The sequence below is a fragment of the Rhipicephalus sanguineus genome, chromosome 6 (assembly GCF_013339695.2).
Source record: "Rhipicephalus sanguineus isolate Rsan-2018 chromosome 6, BIME_Rsan_1.4, whole genome shotgun sequence".
Lineage (NCBI taxonomy): Eukaryota > Metazoa > Arthropoda > Arachnida > Ixodida > Ixodidae > Rhipicephalus > Rhipicephalus sanguineus.
The window spans coordinates 49,829,117-49,847,471 of record NC_051181.1 but is presented as its reverse complement, the minus strand read 5'-3'; the positions used below and the strand labels follow the sequence as shown (position 1 = coordinate 49,847,471).

The window sequence follows — 18,355 nt, the reverse complement described above, 5'->3', positions numbered from 1 at the left end:
TATGAGTGTGCGTATAGCACTTCCATATTTCTCTAGCGTCGTTCCATAACGTTCCGCTCAATGTGAAAAATTACTGTACAGTCACCATTCCGCGCATGCTTCGCATAACATCGATTCCCACGGTACGTGAGATCAGCCAAATTTTCTTCAAACTTTATCCTAGTTACAACGAATAACATCCCCTATACTTTCTTTGGCATTCTTGTCTGTTAGTTCTCATTAATATTAATGCCCTGTCCGAGGGTAAGATGGTACAACGGACAAGGCAGGCACGTCTCTACCTTGCCCGTTTTATTTTTGCGCTAGTCAGTCATGTCTGCCGTTAATACTCACCAACTAGCCCAACTCAAGTCTCTAATCCTCTCGCCCTCCCATTCCAATTTTGGTCTACACCAAGTTAAAGAGGCTATCATGACAGCACCCAGACGTAGGCGGATAGATAGATAGATAGATAGATAGATAGATAGATAGATAGAAACGCTCAAACGGCCAAAGGTTCGCTAAGAAATGCTTGGCATTTAAAATATTCAGGATATAGCGGTATTTGAACCCGGGCCCTCAGCGCGGCAGTCGGGAATTCTACCACAGAGCTACGTCGGTGCTTAAAACTTCCTCGCAAAAAGACCCTATACAGGCGTCACATCGGGCAAGTAATCGCGTTAACAGGCGTAATCTAGCGTGGTCGAAGAGCAAAATGACAAATAGGCGTCACAAAATGCAAACAGTGGAACAAGTGCGTGGTTTGAGTCTTTCGAACTATTACGATGGGTTCAGCCAAAATTCTTCATCGTCATCAGCCAAAGCATCAACAAAGTGCACACAGTGCCTTACACATGTGCAGCGGGTGCCTCGCTAGTCCTCAGAATGACGAATAAGCGCATTGTGGGTGCTTGCTTACTTTGCAAAAATTATGGCAATTTATGGCGTAGTGGGTATCTTGCAAGTGTACTTGTCGTACTAAAGAGTTTACAACGGTCTCCAGAAACTCTGCTTCTCCAGCTTTCGCTGTGACTTCGCTGTGTGGTCACGTTAAAGGGCCGCGCAAGCCTGGCCCTTTAACGCGATAGCGTTAAAGAGCTCGTTACACGGACAATCAGGTGTCGGTGTCGGCATCGGCGTCGTTCGTTGTCAGCGAAAAATCATCATCTTGTCCGTGACCGAAAAATAATCGAAAAATAATCAAAATCTTTGGTTCGAATGAGAATAAAACCCAGGCCGTCTGCGTGGTAAGCAGGTGTATTCATAACACTATATGAATGTTATGTAGTGGAAGGAGTCTCCTTAACGCACGAAATATTTCATGGCAGAAGCGTAGAATCGCTCCAGGCGTCAAAACTTGTGAACTGTGCAACGAGTGGGTGGTTTAAAGCTGCCCACCCATTACAAAGTGTGCAGCTGCGAGGGTGTGCGTGGTACCTTACGGCCGCGTAGTGGGTACATGGCCAATTTTCAAAAGGAAGAATGATCACGTAGCGGGCAATTAACGACTGTACTTGCAGTAGCCATTATATGATAGCTCGAAACGGCGAATGTTAAGCGCACAGTCGTTCGTTACCTTACGGCATGGTTGAGGCATGCACCGAGAATAGAAACCCGGCTAGCAATTGCGAAGGCGATGCTTACGAGGTCCAATTGCGCTATCGCGTTCTGCTCTTGAAGGCGAAGCTCAAGCGTACTCGAAGATTTTTTTTTGTCTGCTAAGGACAGCTGAGTCTTCTCATGGTAATATATGTGTATATTTTAACTCAAAGTTATATCAATTATGATTTCAATTCCCAGATTATTTTTCCAGCATGTTGGAATGAATTTTGCTGAATTTAATAATTTATTGAATATTGGCGAATTTGTTGAATTGATTAAAATTCGAGAATTTTCTTGATTGGTTACCAGTGATTCTCTCTCCGGTCATTTGCGCGTGCGTGTAGTCTCGAATTTCGATGCTAACCGATTTGTCATACTCATATAGGCATATTTTATCACGCTGCAGCAAGTGAGTGCGTTGCTTTTGTCACCGCGGCATGATTGCGATACACTGCCTGTCGTCCTTGCATTACCAGTACTGGAATCTCACACGAGCGATAAGCTTTCTTTATAAGTTCATTAAAATGATGCCCAAATCACGTTCAATGCATTATGGGCATTTCAAAGAAAGCGATTGTAATAGCCATAAAATAAAAAAAACATTCGGCAGATCCCACGCGTTGTGGGAATCGGTTTCATGCGGACCAGTCAGCGAGTACTTCTATGCTGTATTTTATTGCTTTGAGCGAAGCATTACGAGGCGGATCGACGTGTTTTTGTAAGTGTAGGGCAGTGCGCACATCGTGGGCTTACCAGGCACGTCGAAAACACTGACGTATAAAGGGTAACTTATGTTGCGACGTAACGTCAGCCCTCACGTTAGCGTACATACATCAGTATTATCGAAACTAAGCGAGCTTTGTTGTGCAATCTTGTGAATATCATACGTAACTTTCGTTAGTGTATTGCTCCATGGTCAAGCAATGCTTCAATATAGCTTGCGGAATCAATGTAATGTTTTTTTGACTGTTATAAAGGCGGAGCTAACACAGGAACCACAGACGTTAATCTGATATGACGCCTGTATCGTAGGAGTACATGTGTAGTGTTTATTGCTTTCTTATAAAATTAGATAGCAAGCACCACAGGCACAATTGACGTTGCACCGACATTACGCCTGCATAGGCTGTTTTTCTAAACATCTTTATTGACGTGGCGTGGCTCTTTGGCAGAATACCTTATTGCCATGCAGAATGCTGGGGTTCGACGCCTGCTGGCATCCTAATTTTTATTCTTTCCATTTATTGGGTCAATGCTCCCGATGTCGGCTTTTTTGGACGTTCTCGCATTTAAATTACTAATGTCTGTTCTCGCCGTTCCTGGGTAGATATAAACTGTCAAACACCGCGGTGGCGCAGACCCATGCACCGCGGCCCGTGGTGAATGAGTATGTGCTGCACGTGGCTGGATTTAAAGGGTTTGACGACGTACGCGACAGGATTTTAAGTGCGAAGCATTTCCTAGCGAACCTAAGGCACTCTGAGCGTTTCCATCTACGCATCTATCTAGCCGTCTACATCTGGGTGCTCTCGTGGTTGCCTCCTTAACTTGGAGTAGACCAGAATTTATACAGAAGCGTAACAGTTTCACGAATATGACTGCCTGGTCATGACACGCATAACTTGCAAATCCCGTCGCATACCTCGTCAAACCCTATCCCCCAGACACATGTGGCACATACCCGTATATCACGGGCCGTGGTATGCGGGTATGCGCCACAGCGCACTGCATATTTATATCTAGCCAGGAACGGCGAGAACAGACATCGGTAATTTAAATGCGAGAGCGTTAAGAAAAACCGACATCGGCAGTGTTGACTCGACGAATGTAAAGAATAAAAATCAGGATCCGAGCAGGAATCGAACCCAAGCATTTCGCGTGGCAGCCAGGTATTCTACCGGAGAGCCACGCTATGTCTTGAAGCTGCCTTGGAAAAAATACTTTATGCAGGCGTAATGTCAGTGCAACGTCAATTGTGGTTGGAGTGCTGGCTGTATAATTTTATAACAAAGGAAGAAACATTACATATTTGCTCCTATCATACAGGCGTATTGTCGGGTTAAGGTCTATTGTGGTTCAAGTGTTGGCGCTTTTTTTATAGCAGTCTAATACAGACTGCATTTGTATTCCTATCATTCAGCGAGCTATAATGAAGCGTTGCTCGACCTCACACGAATACGCCTTCAAAAGTGACGTATGGTATTCACACCATCGCACCGTAAAGTGGACTTCGTTTCGACAGTACCTGCGTTTGTGCTCTAACGTGAGTTCTGACGTTACGTCAGACCATAAGTCACCCTTCAAACGCCAGTGTAGTAGACGTTCTCGGGAAGCCCGCGATGTGCACATTACTACACTTACAAAAACACGTCTATGCATCTCCTAACGCTTGGCTCAAAGACAAAAATGCAGCCGAAACAATCACTGGCCGGCTGCTTCGCATGAAACAGATTCCCACAGGACGTGGGATCTGCCGTTTTTTTTAATGTTATTCATATCATGACCCGACAGCCATATCCGTCAAATCCTCTTACCCTCCCATGCCAATTTTGGTCCACATCAAGTTGAGGAAGCGATCATGAGAGCATCCAGACGTAGGCGGCTAGATAGATAGATAGATAGATAGATAGATAGATAGATAGATAGATAGATAGATAGATAGATAGATAGATAGATAGATAGATAGATAGATAGATAGATAGATAGATAGATAGATAGATAGATAGATAGATAGATAGATAGATGGATGGATGGATGGATGGATGGATGGATAGATAAACAGATAGATAGATAGATAGATAGATAGATAGATAGATAGATAGATAGATAGATAGATAGATAGATAGATAGATAGATAGATAGATAGATAGATAGATAGATAGATAGATAGATAGATAGATAGATAGATAGATAGATAGATAGATAGAAAGAAAATTCGGCAGATCCCCCCCACGCCTTGTGGGAATCGTTTTCATGCGAAGCAGTCAGCGAGTACTTCTATGCTGTATTTTATGGCTTTGAGGTAAACTTTACGAGGTGGATCGACGTTTCCTTTGTGCAGTAGCTGTGTACACATCGTGGGCTTACCAAGCACGTCTTCAACACTCGCGTTTAAATGGTAACTTATGCTGCGACGTAATGTCAGCCCTTAGGTTAGAGTACATATGTCAATGTTATCGAAAATAAGGGCACTTCATGATGCAATCATGTGAATATCATACTTAACCTTCATTAATGTATTAGTCCGGGGTCGAGCAATGCTTCAATATAGCTTGCTGAATCATAGGAATACAAATGTAATATTTATTAGACTGCTATAAAAGTGGAGCCAACACTGGAAACACAGGCGTTAATCTGATATGGCACCCGTGTCAACGAAGTATGTATGCTTATTGCTTTCTGCTGACATTACGCCTGCCTAGGCTGCTTTTTTAAACCAGTTTATAGGCCTGGCGTGGCTTTGTGGTAGAATACCTGATTTCCACGCAGTATGCTTTGGTTCGATTCCTGCCGCGATCCTACATTCTATTCGTCGGGTCGACGCTGCCGATGTCGGTTTTTCTTAACGCTCTGGCATTTAAATTACCAATGGCTGTTCTCGCCATTCCTGGGTAGGTATAAACTGTGCATCACCTGTGGCGCATACCCGTACATCGCGGCACGTGGTAAACGGCTATGTGCCACATATGTCTGTAGGAAAGGGTTTCACGACGTACACGACAGGATTTTCCCTTCATTCGTGTCATGACCTCACAGTTATATTCGTCAAATCATCTTACCCTCCCATGCCAATCTTGGTCTACACCATGTTAAGGAGGCGATCATGAGAGCACCCAGACGTAGGCGGCTAGATAGATAGATAGATAGATAGATAGATAGATAGATAGATAGATAGATAGAAACGCTCAAAGTGCCAGTGGTTCCCTAAGAAATGCTTCGCATTAAAGATAAAAGCTGTGATAAATCAGTACATATCAGTACCTGAACACTTTAAAGGGCGCCTAAAGAGCATATGAATATATAAATAGCCAGGTGTTTCCCGTCTTTTCGGCACATTTCGTGACGCCAGCAGTTCGTTCAACTAGCGTCATGGGGAAATAAGCTCACGATTGGTTTATATACGAATAGTATCACCTGTGATTTGTCTCCTACCACACTTTTTCCATGCAGTCGCACGCCATTTCTTCTTTGTCTCGCCTCACTACCGCGCGCGGTCCACTGATGTCACTTCATTTCGCGCGTTTTCGACTGCGCAAGGGGAGATAACAGGGCCGGGGCATTCGAAAAGCATGAAATCCTGGTAGGTTCAACTGTTTGTGGTACCATTGTGCACGTGTTTTATGAATAAATAAATAGTGATGAGGAGATAGCGCCAGTAGTAAGGGCAGTAAAGGAGAGAAAGAAACCACCATCTTGTCTTTAAACACGGCGTGGTTAAGGGCCCTTTAAACAGATCAGCCTGAATATCGGCACAATCGTGATGTCAGTACACCCGTATTAAGCTGGGAAGCCATGAGCGGCAGTGAAAGCAAAATAACAAATAATGAATGTGCAAACTTGCTTTAAATGTGCTGCGCAGAGCTGTACATCATTTTTCGTTTGTCGGTAGTGTGAAAAACAAAGGGGTTCACAAGATCAAAGCACGCTTTAAGGAACACGACAACCTCCTGAGTGCGTTGTAAACAACTTAATCCACCTTAACTAATACGGCGATCTGGGCGAGTTGCTATATTAACGTCTTGTATGTGCCGCGCTGCAAGTTTACCCGAAGATGTTAAACCACCTTCTCAGAGATGTTCACTTCTCCTTCAAAGGAATACCATGCATAGCGGCTGTTGCTGGATGAAAGTGCCGAAGTCTGCGAAGAAGCGGCACTTTATCCTTGAACAAACTAGGGCTAGCAGTATTCTCTCTTATATTATGGAGATCAAGCATGAGTAGGCGCCACTCACTCAACGTGAATGTCACTTAGGTTCCCTTTGAAGGGAGATCACTTCTATAGCGGCACTTCGTCAATTCCTCGGGCTACAACTTGTCCTCAAACGTGAAGAAACTCTGAACAAAGGATTCTTAAGCTTAAAGTACCACATGCTATTCTTAAGGACAGTCTCTTCTCCACATTGACCCGGGCTTTCGCACCAGCTCATTCAAGCATTGCTAATTTGACAGTTTGGGTATGTTGGTAGGTTATGATAGAAACTAAAAGCCCACAAGTCGAAAAAAGAGGAGAGGCTTGAGACAGTGTCTGAGGCCGATTCACTTCCTTCGTCTTGAGCGCTTTTTGTGCCCACCGTTCAAAGGCAGATTAATGGGCCCCTGAACAATCGTCTTCTCGAGGCAGACATAGCGGTTTCTTTCTCGCCTTCACTTCGCTTCCTACGCTCACACACGCTCGTCCTGGTCGCTTTATTCTCCAAATGATCCTGGCAGCCTAGCCCCGGGCACAATAATAACCTTTATTCAACTCAACACGCGGAAGCTGTACTACATCAGGTGCGCGACCACATGATCGCATAGCGCAAGAGCAGATGGACCAGAACTGGTATCCCTCGTATATACAGGGTGTTTTAATTAACTTGCACCAAGTATGCTTCTCATTTCGCGCGCTCTAAAGAAAAGCTATAATGAAATAGAACAGAGCAGCTACAGATTAAATAATCCGACGTTGCTGAACAAACGCAACAACTTTTCTATTCAATATTTTTCGTTGGAGTAACTATTTTAAAGGTGAATTAGGCGATCTTGGTTAATTACCCAGCTTACCGAATTGATAGTTAACTTAGCATGGATGAAGTATTGAGACGTTTCCGAACAAGTGCTACAACTTTTGAATTGAAGATTTCTTGCTATAGTTACTAATTAGAAAGGTAATTAAGCAACGCTTGTTAAATACTCAGCTTGGCGGCTTGGAAAAATATTCTCACGTGCTGCGTACGGCTCAAAGCAATACTGGGTTCATTCGACACGTGTAGCGCATGGGTTTTTATTTTGTAATACTAGGCGCTACTTAGATGAAATACCCTGTAAATGATTTTACATGACATATGCGCGCCACCCCCTTGGGATGTTAAGCGAATTTTTAGCAGCGAAGCTGTTCTAGCTCGGCGTAAAATGTGTGGCCGGACCCGAAAACTATCATCATCGTGAACGGGTGTGTGCCACAGAATTTGGGCAAACCCCACAGCTCGCGAAGGCGTGGCCTGTAACGACCCTGAGAACGAGTCCAGAGAGAGTAGAGAGATAGACAAATGAAGAAACAGAGAGACGAAAAGAAAGATATCAAGAGGAAGGGAAAATTTGATTGCCGAAAAAATAATCTTCACGAGGCGAGATCCAAACCCGCGTACCCACGATCCGAAGGCGAGCGTCCAAACTACCCGGCTATCCAGACACGCTAGGCGATCATAGCATACCATTGTATAGTATAGTGTAGCAAGGGGGTGGGAAAGGGAAGTGAGCGTGAGGAGGACAGATGTGATGTAGAGGAGGAGGGAAAGAAGGAGGAGAGAGAGTGAAGCGTAGCACAGAAAGAACGAGAAAGAGAGAAATGGAGAGAAAGAAATGCAGAGAGAAAAGGAGACAGAGAAACATCAACGAAAGAGAGAGAAAGAACTAGAGAGACAGGAAAGAGATAGAAAGAAAAGTGAATCAAGCATCGCGTTGTCTAGCGACCAGATACCGCACCACCTGCCCAATCCACGCATGCGCAGTATCTAAATCATGAATATTAACGGAGACATCGCGCGCAATCTCCGCTCTTTCGTGCATAGCCCGGCTGCGTACTCCCGAGGTGAAAGCCGCGCATCTCGAAGCTAGACGTGTCGGTCGACGGGGAGTACGAGCGGCGACGGGCCTGTGCTTCCCTGTGCCAAGCTTTGCGCGACTTAGGGCAAACTGCCCGCATTTTCGTTAATTTTTGATTATCGCGACGTGAATAAAGGAGGTCTTAGAACGTGGAATGCACCAGCCCAACCATTTTCATGCGTATGCGTCCACCGTAGCACTGCTCGCTCAGTCGTTAGCCTATAAAAGACAATCGACAGCTTGTGTTGTGGTGACGTCATGTGCACGCGATAAAATGCAAGGAAGAGCCAAGAGACAGTTTGATCTATCAGAAGTGGTTCAGATGCCCATGAAGCTGCACGCTGAGCAGACGTTGTCCCCCTTGCCAATGCGATGGATGCTAACAGTTGCTTCCACTAAAGGTCCAGCGCCACTGTGACAAATGTAGTGCGCGCTGCGCAAGAGTTGCCGCAAATTACGCAGTTGTCAAGAACAAAAGGGCGTGAAAATGGCAGAATGTATCATTGCGCTTGCATCGACCGCTTGACTCGCCGTTTGTTTCTATGCGGCTGGCGTAAATGAGGGAGTGGTCTCAGTTAAGCGCTAATTGCTGGTGGACGCATAATACAGCTTTCATTGTATTGAGTCGATCGAATCGAAAGTTTTCACAGCCTGCTTGCAGACTATGCTACGCCATCGTGTTGGCGCGTTGCTGCCACGTGCGCTGTAGTCAGAATGTTTTCTTCTCTGTATATACTTATACGGAGCCGTACGACTTGTCCTCTTGGTAGTTATTGAAGTGCAGGCAGTGCTTGTCGATTAGATGCAGCATTTCAATCCGCTTTTATACACGTTATATACACAACACTCCCAGTTGTGACTTGACTGCGCAACAGGGTATTGGCCTCGAGGCCCACCACTGGAAACGCCGGCGCCACCGTCGGCGTGACGTGCTTGGCAGGATCACGTGGTCTCAGCGGCCGCGTCGGCTGCTTGTGGTGGCGCATGCCGCGTGCTTTGAAAACGAACCTCAAGTCGCACATGCGCTGCGGTCTGTTCAAATACGGAAGTTTTCTCTCATTTTCAACTCAATGGAAACCCTTGTAATAGAGCGGCTGCCTCTGAACGCGACGAACATGGGGCTCTACCGCTCGGTGCCCCAGTGCCGCGCTTACGCAAAGGAGCCCAGTGTCAGCCTGCACTGGTAACCGCGGGACAAGAAACAGCGCGAAGCATGGGTTGTAAAGCTAAGAACCAGCAAGTAGCCATCCGCTACGAGTCTTGTGTGCAACAAGCACTTCCGCGACGAAGACTTTTGTTACTGCGTCGGGCCTGCGATGTTCGTTGAGTAGCAGACAGCGCGCACTGAGACGATGGCTCGCGCGCGCTTCCCGCCGGCAAATGATGCTTATCTGCCACAGGATGATAAAAGCGCTGCCTTTTACCACGTGCGATGCCATCTCAGAAGCCTCCAATGCGACCTCTTGATCGTCGGCCCCGTGCTCAGCGTCCACAAAATCGGCTGCAGATGCGCAAGTCATTGTTTAGATACGTTGAATTAAAAAAACGCACAGGGTCCCTTATGCATTCGTTAAAGATGACTAGAAGGCGAAAGCCATCTTCTTCTTGTCAGTCGATGTACTGATTCTCCCGCGCCTCCCTCCTAAAGCGTTCTGCACCTAACGCGGTTTTGCACGGCCTCCGTGACCGATCACGGAGGCAATGAAAAGCGACCATGACGTGTGAATACATCATGTGACGTCACATTATGTGACGTCATAATGACGCTACATATTTTGGCGATCTGTGACGTCATGATGACGTCATATGGTGACACTATCACGTGACGATTATTTTTTGCATCACTCGTGTTGACGCCGCCGACGCGGGACCCCGACGGGCAACCTTCCCATTTGATGAGGCATGCATTGCTTCATAAGCTACATAAATTTTGCACTGCCTCCGTGACCGGTCCACCGGCCAACCCCATGTATTTTCTTGGAGCCTCATTTATTTACGTGGGAAAAATGCCACCCTGTTGGAGTTAGACACGACACTGCTGCCAAAATTGCTGGGGTACACGCCATATAATTACTATCCTGTTTTGCGGCTGCTGGTTGCTGCAATACCTTTTATTTTATTCACCACTATTTCAAGTTCATGTGGGTCCTAGTTCACAGCCGACGCTTGCAGAACAAGTCCGGCAAACGTTACTGTATTTTTTTTCTTTTCCTAGGCGTCGCATGCTACTACATGATCGGTCTCGTAGACTGGTTCTCCTTCCACCAGCAATCTCGAAGTGGTGAAGCTTTGGTCTATGAATTTGTTGATGACAGAGAGCGGCAAGTTCAGTGGAATGCAAACGGAACGATAATTAAGGAGCATTAAAAAAAAAGGCGTCGCATTTGCTCACGTTTTGTGTGAGCACCAAACGAAACGAATGCGCTGAAAAAAGAAACAGAAGCAGCGGCATTTGCCCGCTGAGAAGACCGATCAATACGTACGAGACAGCTTGTCAAATGACATTGAAACGTACCCGAATTTAGACCGAAAAAGAAAAAAAAAACACTGTATCGTCGGGACGGCAGATCACAAAGTTGCCATGCGCAAAGTTTCCATGCGCAGTTGTAAGGCAATTGTTTTTGAACTGTTCTGATAGCGTCCGCGCAACAGTAGTTGTTTGTTTACTCACAAATTCTCATATTTTTCGGCCTAAAGTTCACAGCGCGGGGCAAAAACGCGCTCGTAGCAAGAGCGAAACCATCAGTACGAACATACATGCAGACGCTCATACATGCAGAGGCACCGTCAGTCGTCGCGAACCCGTGCGATCGCTGGCTTGAGGCTTCTTTCTGTTATGCTCCGTTTGGTTATACAGACAGTCTACTCTAACGAGATATTCACAGTTTGCACTCAGCGAGTGACTACCTTTCACGCAAGAAGCCGGTTCAGGGGTCCCCAACGCGGTGACAGCGTGAAGCGGGTGCTCAATTTTGTGCAAAGAGACAGCGAGTGTAGACTATCTTGTGCTTTCAGTTCGTCGAAAATGATTATTTTGACAGTAAAGAACGCAGTTCATTTCGAAAGTATTTACAGAAATGCTCTGGAGGGCTTCCGCGAGGTGTTTTTGTAGAGCGCCGACAGCAAAACCTACGGGGAGCGCGCCGGCGGTATCCTGCCTAGCACGCAATCGAGGCGCGTCCGATAGAGGGCGACTCCGTAACTCCTCGAGGCCAATAGTGCGTGTAAATAGGATATTATTGCACTTAGGCTGTATACAGACCACCACGGCGGCACCATCGGCAAGCTTTGCTTGTAGTGTCCATACAGGTGCTACAGGAATAAATGTTTTGTCCTAGACGCGGCGTATAGAGAAACAGGAGGCTCAGGAAACGAAGCCTTAAATAGCCTCAGTCACTTCAGCGTACCACTTCGAATTATCGCGTGCTATAGCACCGTCGAGAAAATCGTGGCCTAGCGTGTCAATAACGCAGTCGCTTCAATTCCTACATGTGCTTCTGTTGAGACTGCATGCAGCAGGATGCACGGTTTCATTTCTTCCAGTTCCGTTCCACTAGTTTACATGCTGAGGTGTACGTAAACGAGGAATGCCTAGTGGAATTTGTTGGAGGGTTATTGACACGTACATTATTGCAATACCTAGATTTCATGTGAGTGTCATAGTTTTCTTTGGTGCCTGGCAACAGAAGAACAACGCAAAATAAATGGTGATCCTTGGGCACGCCTAAAAAGAGGCACTGTGCCTCTTCTTTAGTGCCAGCAGCTTTAGGTACGACGCGCGGAACATGTATTGTTAGCAACGCACATAAAAGGTCGTGGCAAGATGTGGTCTGAGTCTATATTGTCACGCCCCATGGTTCGTTTCTTGTTCGTCATAGTTATTCGCTCCACTCATCTGTCTTTATGAATAACGAATAGCAGGCGTTGCTTGACATACGTGTGAGCCCCGGCTGGAGATACTAAACGACCTCCTCGCTGTCATCTTCGAGAAGCTCGTTGGGGACTCTTCTATATTGATCTTGAGCTCTCTTAATGGTCATAGGAATTCACGTCAGAATTTCGCGGCTTAAATGAATAATATTCGATCGAAAATTGTAAGGTCTTTATGTATATAAAAGAGTATAAAGTATTGAATATGTGAGAAAATGACAAGGATATCGGGGCACATCAACGAGTCACGCGTAAAGGTTGGACCGACGTGACACAGTGTAGATAATTACACTTTTTGAAATGTTGCCCGGACGAGTCCAAATTGTCGAGACTGAAAACGCCATCCTAGATTTACTTTCGCACGCCTTATGGACTACTTCTGCGTCGTAAAAACTTACGCCAGAATGACCTCGATTTACACTTCAAATTATGCTGAAAGCAAGATGTCACATCGCAGCGGTCTGCAGACACACCTTACAGCCCAGGAGTTCGTAGCCAGCAATCCGCTGTTCAAAGTGCCAACACTCGTAATTAGACTTCGCACCATTACTCGCCGTAAATGACTAATTGATGGCGGACAGCTGCCATTATCAGTGTAGCTTCAGTGGTAGCGAAGCAAGCTTAAACAGAAGTCGGTAGATTGAGCAGTGGAGTAATGTATGATAAAACTACTTTCTTGTGCAAACAAGATGGCCTCTTGTGAGGCGCATCGGAAAATCCAAGGCGACGTTCTTTAAAGCACATGAATATGCAGCAACACTTCCTTATATGTTCCCACACAACGATCCTTAAACTGCAGATTTACAATGTGCGCTTTGCCTTCTTTCTGTTGATCTGAGATGGCGTCAGGTTATGGTAAGTTCTAGTGTGCGCTGTCGCACTAAGACACTAAACTGTTTATGGCCGATTAAAGTAGACTATCTATAATGCTGGTCTACGTAAGGATCGAAACTACCCACTTGCCCACGTCGTGTCTATATTTGATCAATTGCTTTTTAGTCATTTCTCTACATAGCTCAACTGTGCAACACTGCGAGATAATCTGATGTATCCTTTCTACACCTCTTGTTACTATGTATTTTTAGGTTAGATATTCTTTTTTGTTTATAATTTCTCGCTTAGATTGATTGGTTAGATTGTACATGACACAGAATATTTCATTGTGTTTTTTTTCTTTTTGATGTCTTGTAGCATACGTTAACCTATCGCAATAAACGGCTCAAAAACGAGATGAGGCGGCGCGCAGAAAGGAATGACAAGAACACAGGGAAAAATTACAAGAACACAAAAAGGAATGACACGTACACAGAAAAGAATGAACGGAACACAGGAAGGAATGGCAAAAACACATCAGGGAATCACAAGGACACAGGATGGAATGACAAGAAAGCTTGATTATCTTTTAGTTATCAATGATGTTGTGTCTAACGAGGAACAAAGGAATGAATTAGAAGTACACAGGCAAGTATGACAAGAACATAGAAAGGAATGACAAGAATCCAGAAAAGAATGACCAGAACACAAGAACGAATGAGAACACCACCGGAAGGAATGACCAGAATACAGGAGGGAATCACTAGAACACAGAAAGGGATGACGAAAACAATAGGAAGGAATAAAAAAAACACAGGAAGGAATGACAGGAGCAAGGAAGGAATGACAAGACCACAGGAAGGAATGACAAGAAAACAGGAAGGAATGAGAACAGCATAGGAAGGAATGGCAAGAACTCAAAAAGGAACGACAAGTGTGCCTCGTCTCATTTCTTGTGCGGTTTATTGCGATGGATTCATACCAATTAGCCCAGCTAACCACACGTCTACCCTACTATCTTATGCAATCCTTTTGCAATAGAAAGTACGTAAAAGTTCCGGTAAATCCCATGCACGGTGAGAATCGATTTTATGCGAAGCAGTCAGCACCAGGGTTGCAGTGGCGCGTTGTTTTACTTTGAGTCAAGTGTTGCGAGATGGAACGGCTTTGCGTATATCGAGTAGCGGCGTGCCCGACAGGCGCTGACCAGGCACTTCGAGTGCCATGTGACTCCTAAAGGGCGCCTCATAGTAAGAGGTAGTGTCAATGTCATCGCTGAGAGATGCAGGCTCCAGTGCGCCGACGTGCGTATCATAAGCAGCTTTCGTTGGCGCGTTGTAGAGGGGTCGTGAGCGCTCCACTGTAAATGTATATGCAATACTTATGTTGTTTTTAGAACGGCGCAACAAGGCAGACGAAAAGACGAATATAACTCCATGCATCCATACCAACTTGCCCAATCGTCAGTGCTACTTATTACGTTGTAAGTGCGGACAGCCGTCATTACCCGGCATAAGGCAAGACTAGCTTACAGATAACCAAAATTAGCCTATGCTATGACTATGACTAATTTTTCGGAAAATTAGCTGTTTCCTCATCCATTTCATTATGGAATTCACTCTAGTCCGAACTGAAAGAAGTAGTGTCTGTTCATCTATTTAGACAAAAGCTGAAGGTGGTTTCATTCAATGCACAACTCTTGCGTACCGCTCACTAGAAGGCTTTCTGTTATTCATGATGCGTTTCTGTTAATCACTGCAGTATTTGAGTCTGTATTTGTTACGAACAAGATGTGAAATTTCTTTTATTACAATCAGTTTGCGTTGTGTAGAGAGAGAGAATCAGAAAAGACGAAAGGCAGTGAGATTAAGCAGGGCTAAGCCCGGTAGGCTACCCTGCACTGAGGAAGATGGGTGGGGAAAGGAAAACCAGAGGCTTCACCTCAGCACTGCACTAAATCAAGTGGACGGAAGCGCTTCCACTGTCGAGAAGGCATTGGGACCATGGGACTGCCCATCACAGTTCCAAAAGGCAACGAAAGCGCTGTTGCATTTTCTCAACGATACTGGACTGATTCGTCGTTTGTGGTGTCAAACGCGGAACTCTTACGTCGGCTGAAAGAGTGACTTTCCTCTCCTCGTTTACGTTGTGTAGTTTTCAAGTATATTAACATAGGAGGTACCGCATGCGGTTTCTCACATTCGGACGTCCTTTGCATATTGAACTATATTTTATTAACTCATTGCACCAATAATACGTATTTATTGATTTACAGATTGACTGATTGAAATGATACGTAAATTGTTCATAATTATGGAACGTTCGAGCATTGCATCCTTTCGTGCGCTTCATATACATACAGTGATATTGTTTTTAACTTGGTCAACTAAATTAGAAATACTGACATATTCTTTAGCTCTTTTTGATACCCTCTCAAGAGTCGCTAATCGAATGATGCGATTGAATTGTGGCGATTGGCATCACATTATACATTACGAAATATCGATGTATATGAATGTAACTGGGGGCATCTTGAATAACACGTAGCAATTTTTTACAAACCTTGAATATTGCACATATATGTACCATGTTCCTGAAAAGACCACGATGTATTTACTACGTGTAGGTAATCCCACTTCTGTCATTTATATAATGGTATACATGACTTGGACGTGATGGTATTGATGTCCGGACGTGTCACTCATGTTCTCAATACAGGCTTGTCATTTGATGCACACTTTATGAAATAAAAAATCAAACAAACGACCACGATGGTATTAAGAAAGAATCTTGAGGTTTTTGACATGAGGTACATGATATAAATGAAATGTCAGTAATGTCATGCAGGCTGTAAATGACCTGTTATTCATCTCATGGCTTGTCATTCATATTCGTGGTACATTGATATCATATTAAGCAAATTTAGGCATATACCAACTTAACGGATCGACCACGAAAACTCAATGACGTGTGCGGATAGATAGATAGATAGATAGATAGATAGATAGATAGATAGATAGATAGATAGATAGATAGATAGATAGATAGATAGATACATAGATAGATAGATAGATAGATAGATAGATAGATAGATAGATAGATAGATAGATAGATAGATAGATAGATAGATAGATAGATAGATAGATAGATAGATAGATAGATAGATTCTGAGATTCCTTCAGTAATCAATGTTTTCTTCTTTTTTTTCTGCGCAGACGTGATTGTGATCGTTGCGTCAGTGGTTGTCCTGGCTATGGGCAGCAGCGGCCAGATGTTCGCAGCATCGGCGCTCCGAGGTCTCCGGTTCTTCCAGATCCTCCGGATGGTGCGCATGGACAGGCGAGGGGGCACCTGGAAGTTGCTCGGCTCTGTCGTCTACGCGCACCGCCAGGTGGGACCACCTTCGTGCCGCTCATGCACCCTGATCAACGCGAAATCTCATTCGGTCCAGCAGCTTAGCTAGAGGCTGAAACATGTTAGGCAGTAGAACTGAACACATGCTTCAAATTGAAGGCACGCAAGCGTGACGCTGAACATGAAGCTACAGTGCAGAGATTTTTTTCCATGGTGTCTTCATTCAATCTCCCCAAAACGCCTTTGCTGTCAGTTGCCATCTTGCAAGGTTCAGCTTTTTTTTAAGAAGGCATAAGAGCGTCTACGGGTCTGACTATAAAAAACGATTTTGTAATGCCCTCTCCAAATGTCGTCTAGTTTAATTACTTTCCGTCTATACCATAAATAATAAACTACAGTTAAAGGCTACAAATGATATTCCTTATGCCATCCTTGGCTTCACTGTTTGTTGAAAATGGCACGCTTTCATAAAGTGTCCAGTTGGTCGAAGCCAGAGTTTGTGGGAAGCTATAGCGAGCTTTCCATTATGAGCTTATGAAACCTGCACCCATGTTGCCCAAGCATCCTGGCTCGAAGCATCTACATCAACCTGCTGTACTTAGCTGAAAGATTAGAGTCACGGAAGTAAAGAGGAATAATCCTCCTGAGTTCATATTCTTTGCAGTTTTATTATAAGTAATCCACCTGCCTACCCTTCGTCGCTAATTCCTCCGACTTAAAAGAAAAAAAAATCATCGAGGAGGCTCTTCTAAATGAACTTTATTTCGGTGATTCAAGTTTGCTTCGATTGCCAATATGTCTCTGCTTTATATCTTCGTTTCATTTACTACAAGAAATGTTTTTGCACACATTAGGGTACATTGTTATGCTTCGAGTACCCCTTTCTCAAATGGCTCAAATGTAAGGAAGGGTTCATCTCTCAAGATAGAAAAGATTTCAAGATAGAATGTTGTCTTGACACAATCGTTGCACAACGTTGCGATTCAGTTATATGGCTACTAATGGGAGTACATATTGGAATTATTCAGCCATTCGCTGTATGTGTGTCAGGGAAGGTGGTGTTGTTTATTGGCATCCCTCTCAAAAGCCATTGGCGAAGAGTTGCTACCTGGCCCATTTTTTAGAATAATGCTCAACGCGCCATAAGAATAATTCGAAACAATATTCCTAGTGACTACGAACATGATAATGAAAATATCAACGCTTCACTTGCTTAGAAAACATCAAAATCTCAGCAGAGTGCCTTTCTTCTAAACCTAGACAAACCTTACTACTGCCGTAAGCTCTAAATATGGCGGACACTGACGTGATCTTGCATCTTTCCTCTGAGTATTTTTTTTTCTCGATTTTTTGTAAAGCTTCTCTAGGTTTACTATTCGTTAAACGGCCTTACACGGCACATGTTCAGCTCTCATATTAAGGTTTATGTACATCAAAAAATCAACAAATGCTTGCGTTAGCTTTGTGCACTAATGCTCGTTTCGCTTTTCTCTGTTGCAGGAGCTCATCACTACATTGTACATTGGATTTCTAGGACTCATCTTTTCTTCATTTCTTGTATTTCTCGCGGAGAAAGATATCAACCCTGTAAAGTTTGGCAATTATGCCGATGCCCTTTGGTGGGGTGTGGTGAGTACAAATTTGCTGTCTTCGTTATGCTTTGATACTTGTAAGAGGTTTGACACTTGTAAGAGGTTTGCTCGAGAGTGGCGTACAAGAAAACTCGTTTGAACGTACTTGTATGATGCACACTATACACCGTAACCATCTTTCTTACAACATGGTTCGACTGTCCCATCATCTCTATTCACGGGTGGTTTATCTGAGTAAATTGTACGTTGGCTATAATACTTCATCACACAGCTATAACCCG

The 18,355-nt window shown here is 44.4% G+C and overlaps 1 protein-coding gene across 2 annotated transcripts in view; it reads left to right on the top strand.

The window, feature by feature from the left end:
• Window positions 1–18,355, top strand: part of LOC119395764 (potassium voltage-gated channel subfamily KQT member 1) — a 284,303-nt gene that overhangs the window by 180,522 nt on the left and 85,426 nt on the right. For both annotated transcript variants that reach the window (XM_037662769.2, XM_037662768.2), the window contains exons 4-5: window positions 16,344–16,519; window positions 17,983–18,111. In XM_037662769.2, the coding sequence (XP_037518697.1) occupies window positions 16,344–16,519; window positions 17,983–18,111 (305 nt within the window). The remainder of the gene's footprint in view (window positions 1–16,343; window positions 16,520–17,982; window positions 18,112–18,355) is intronic.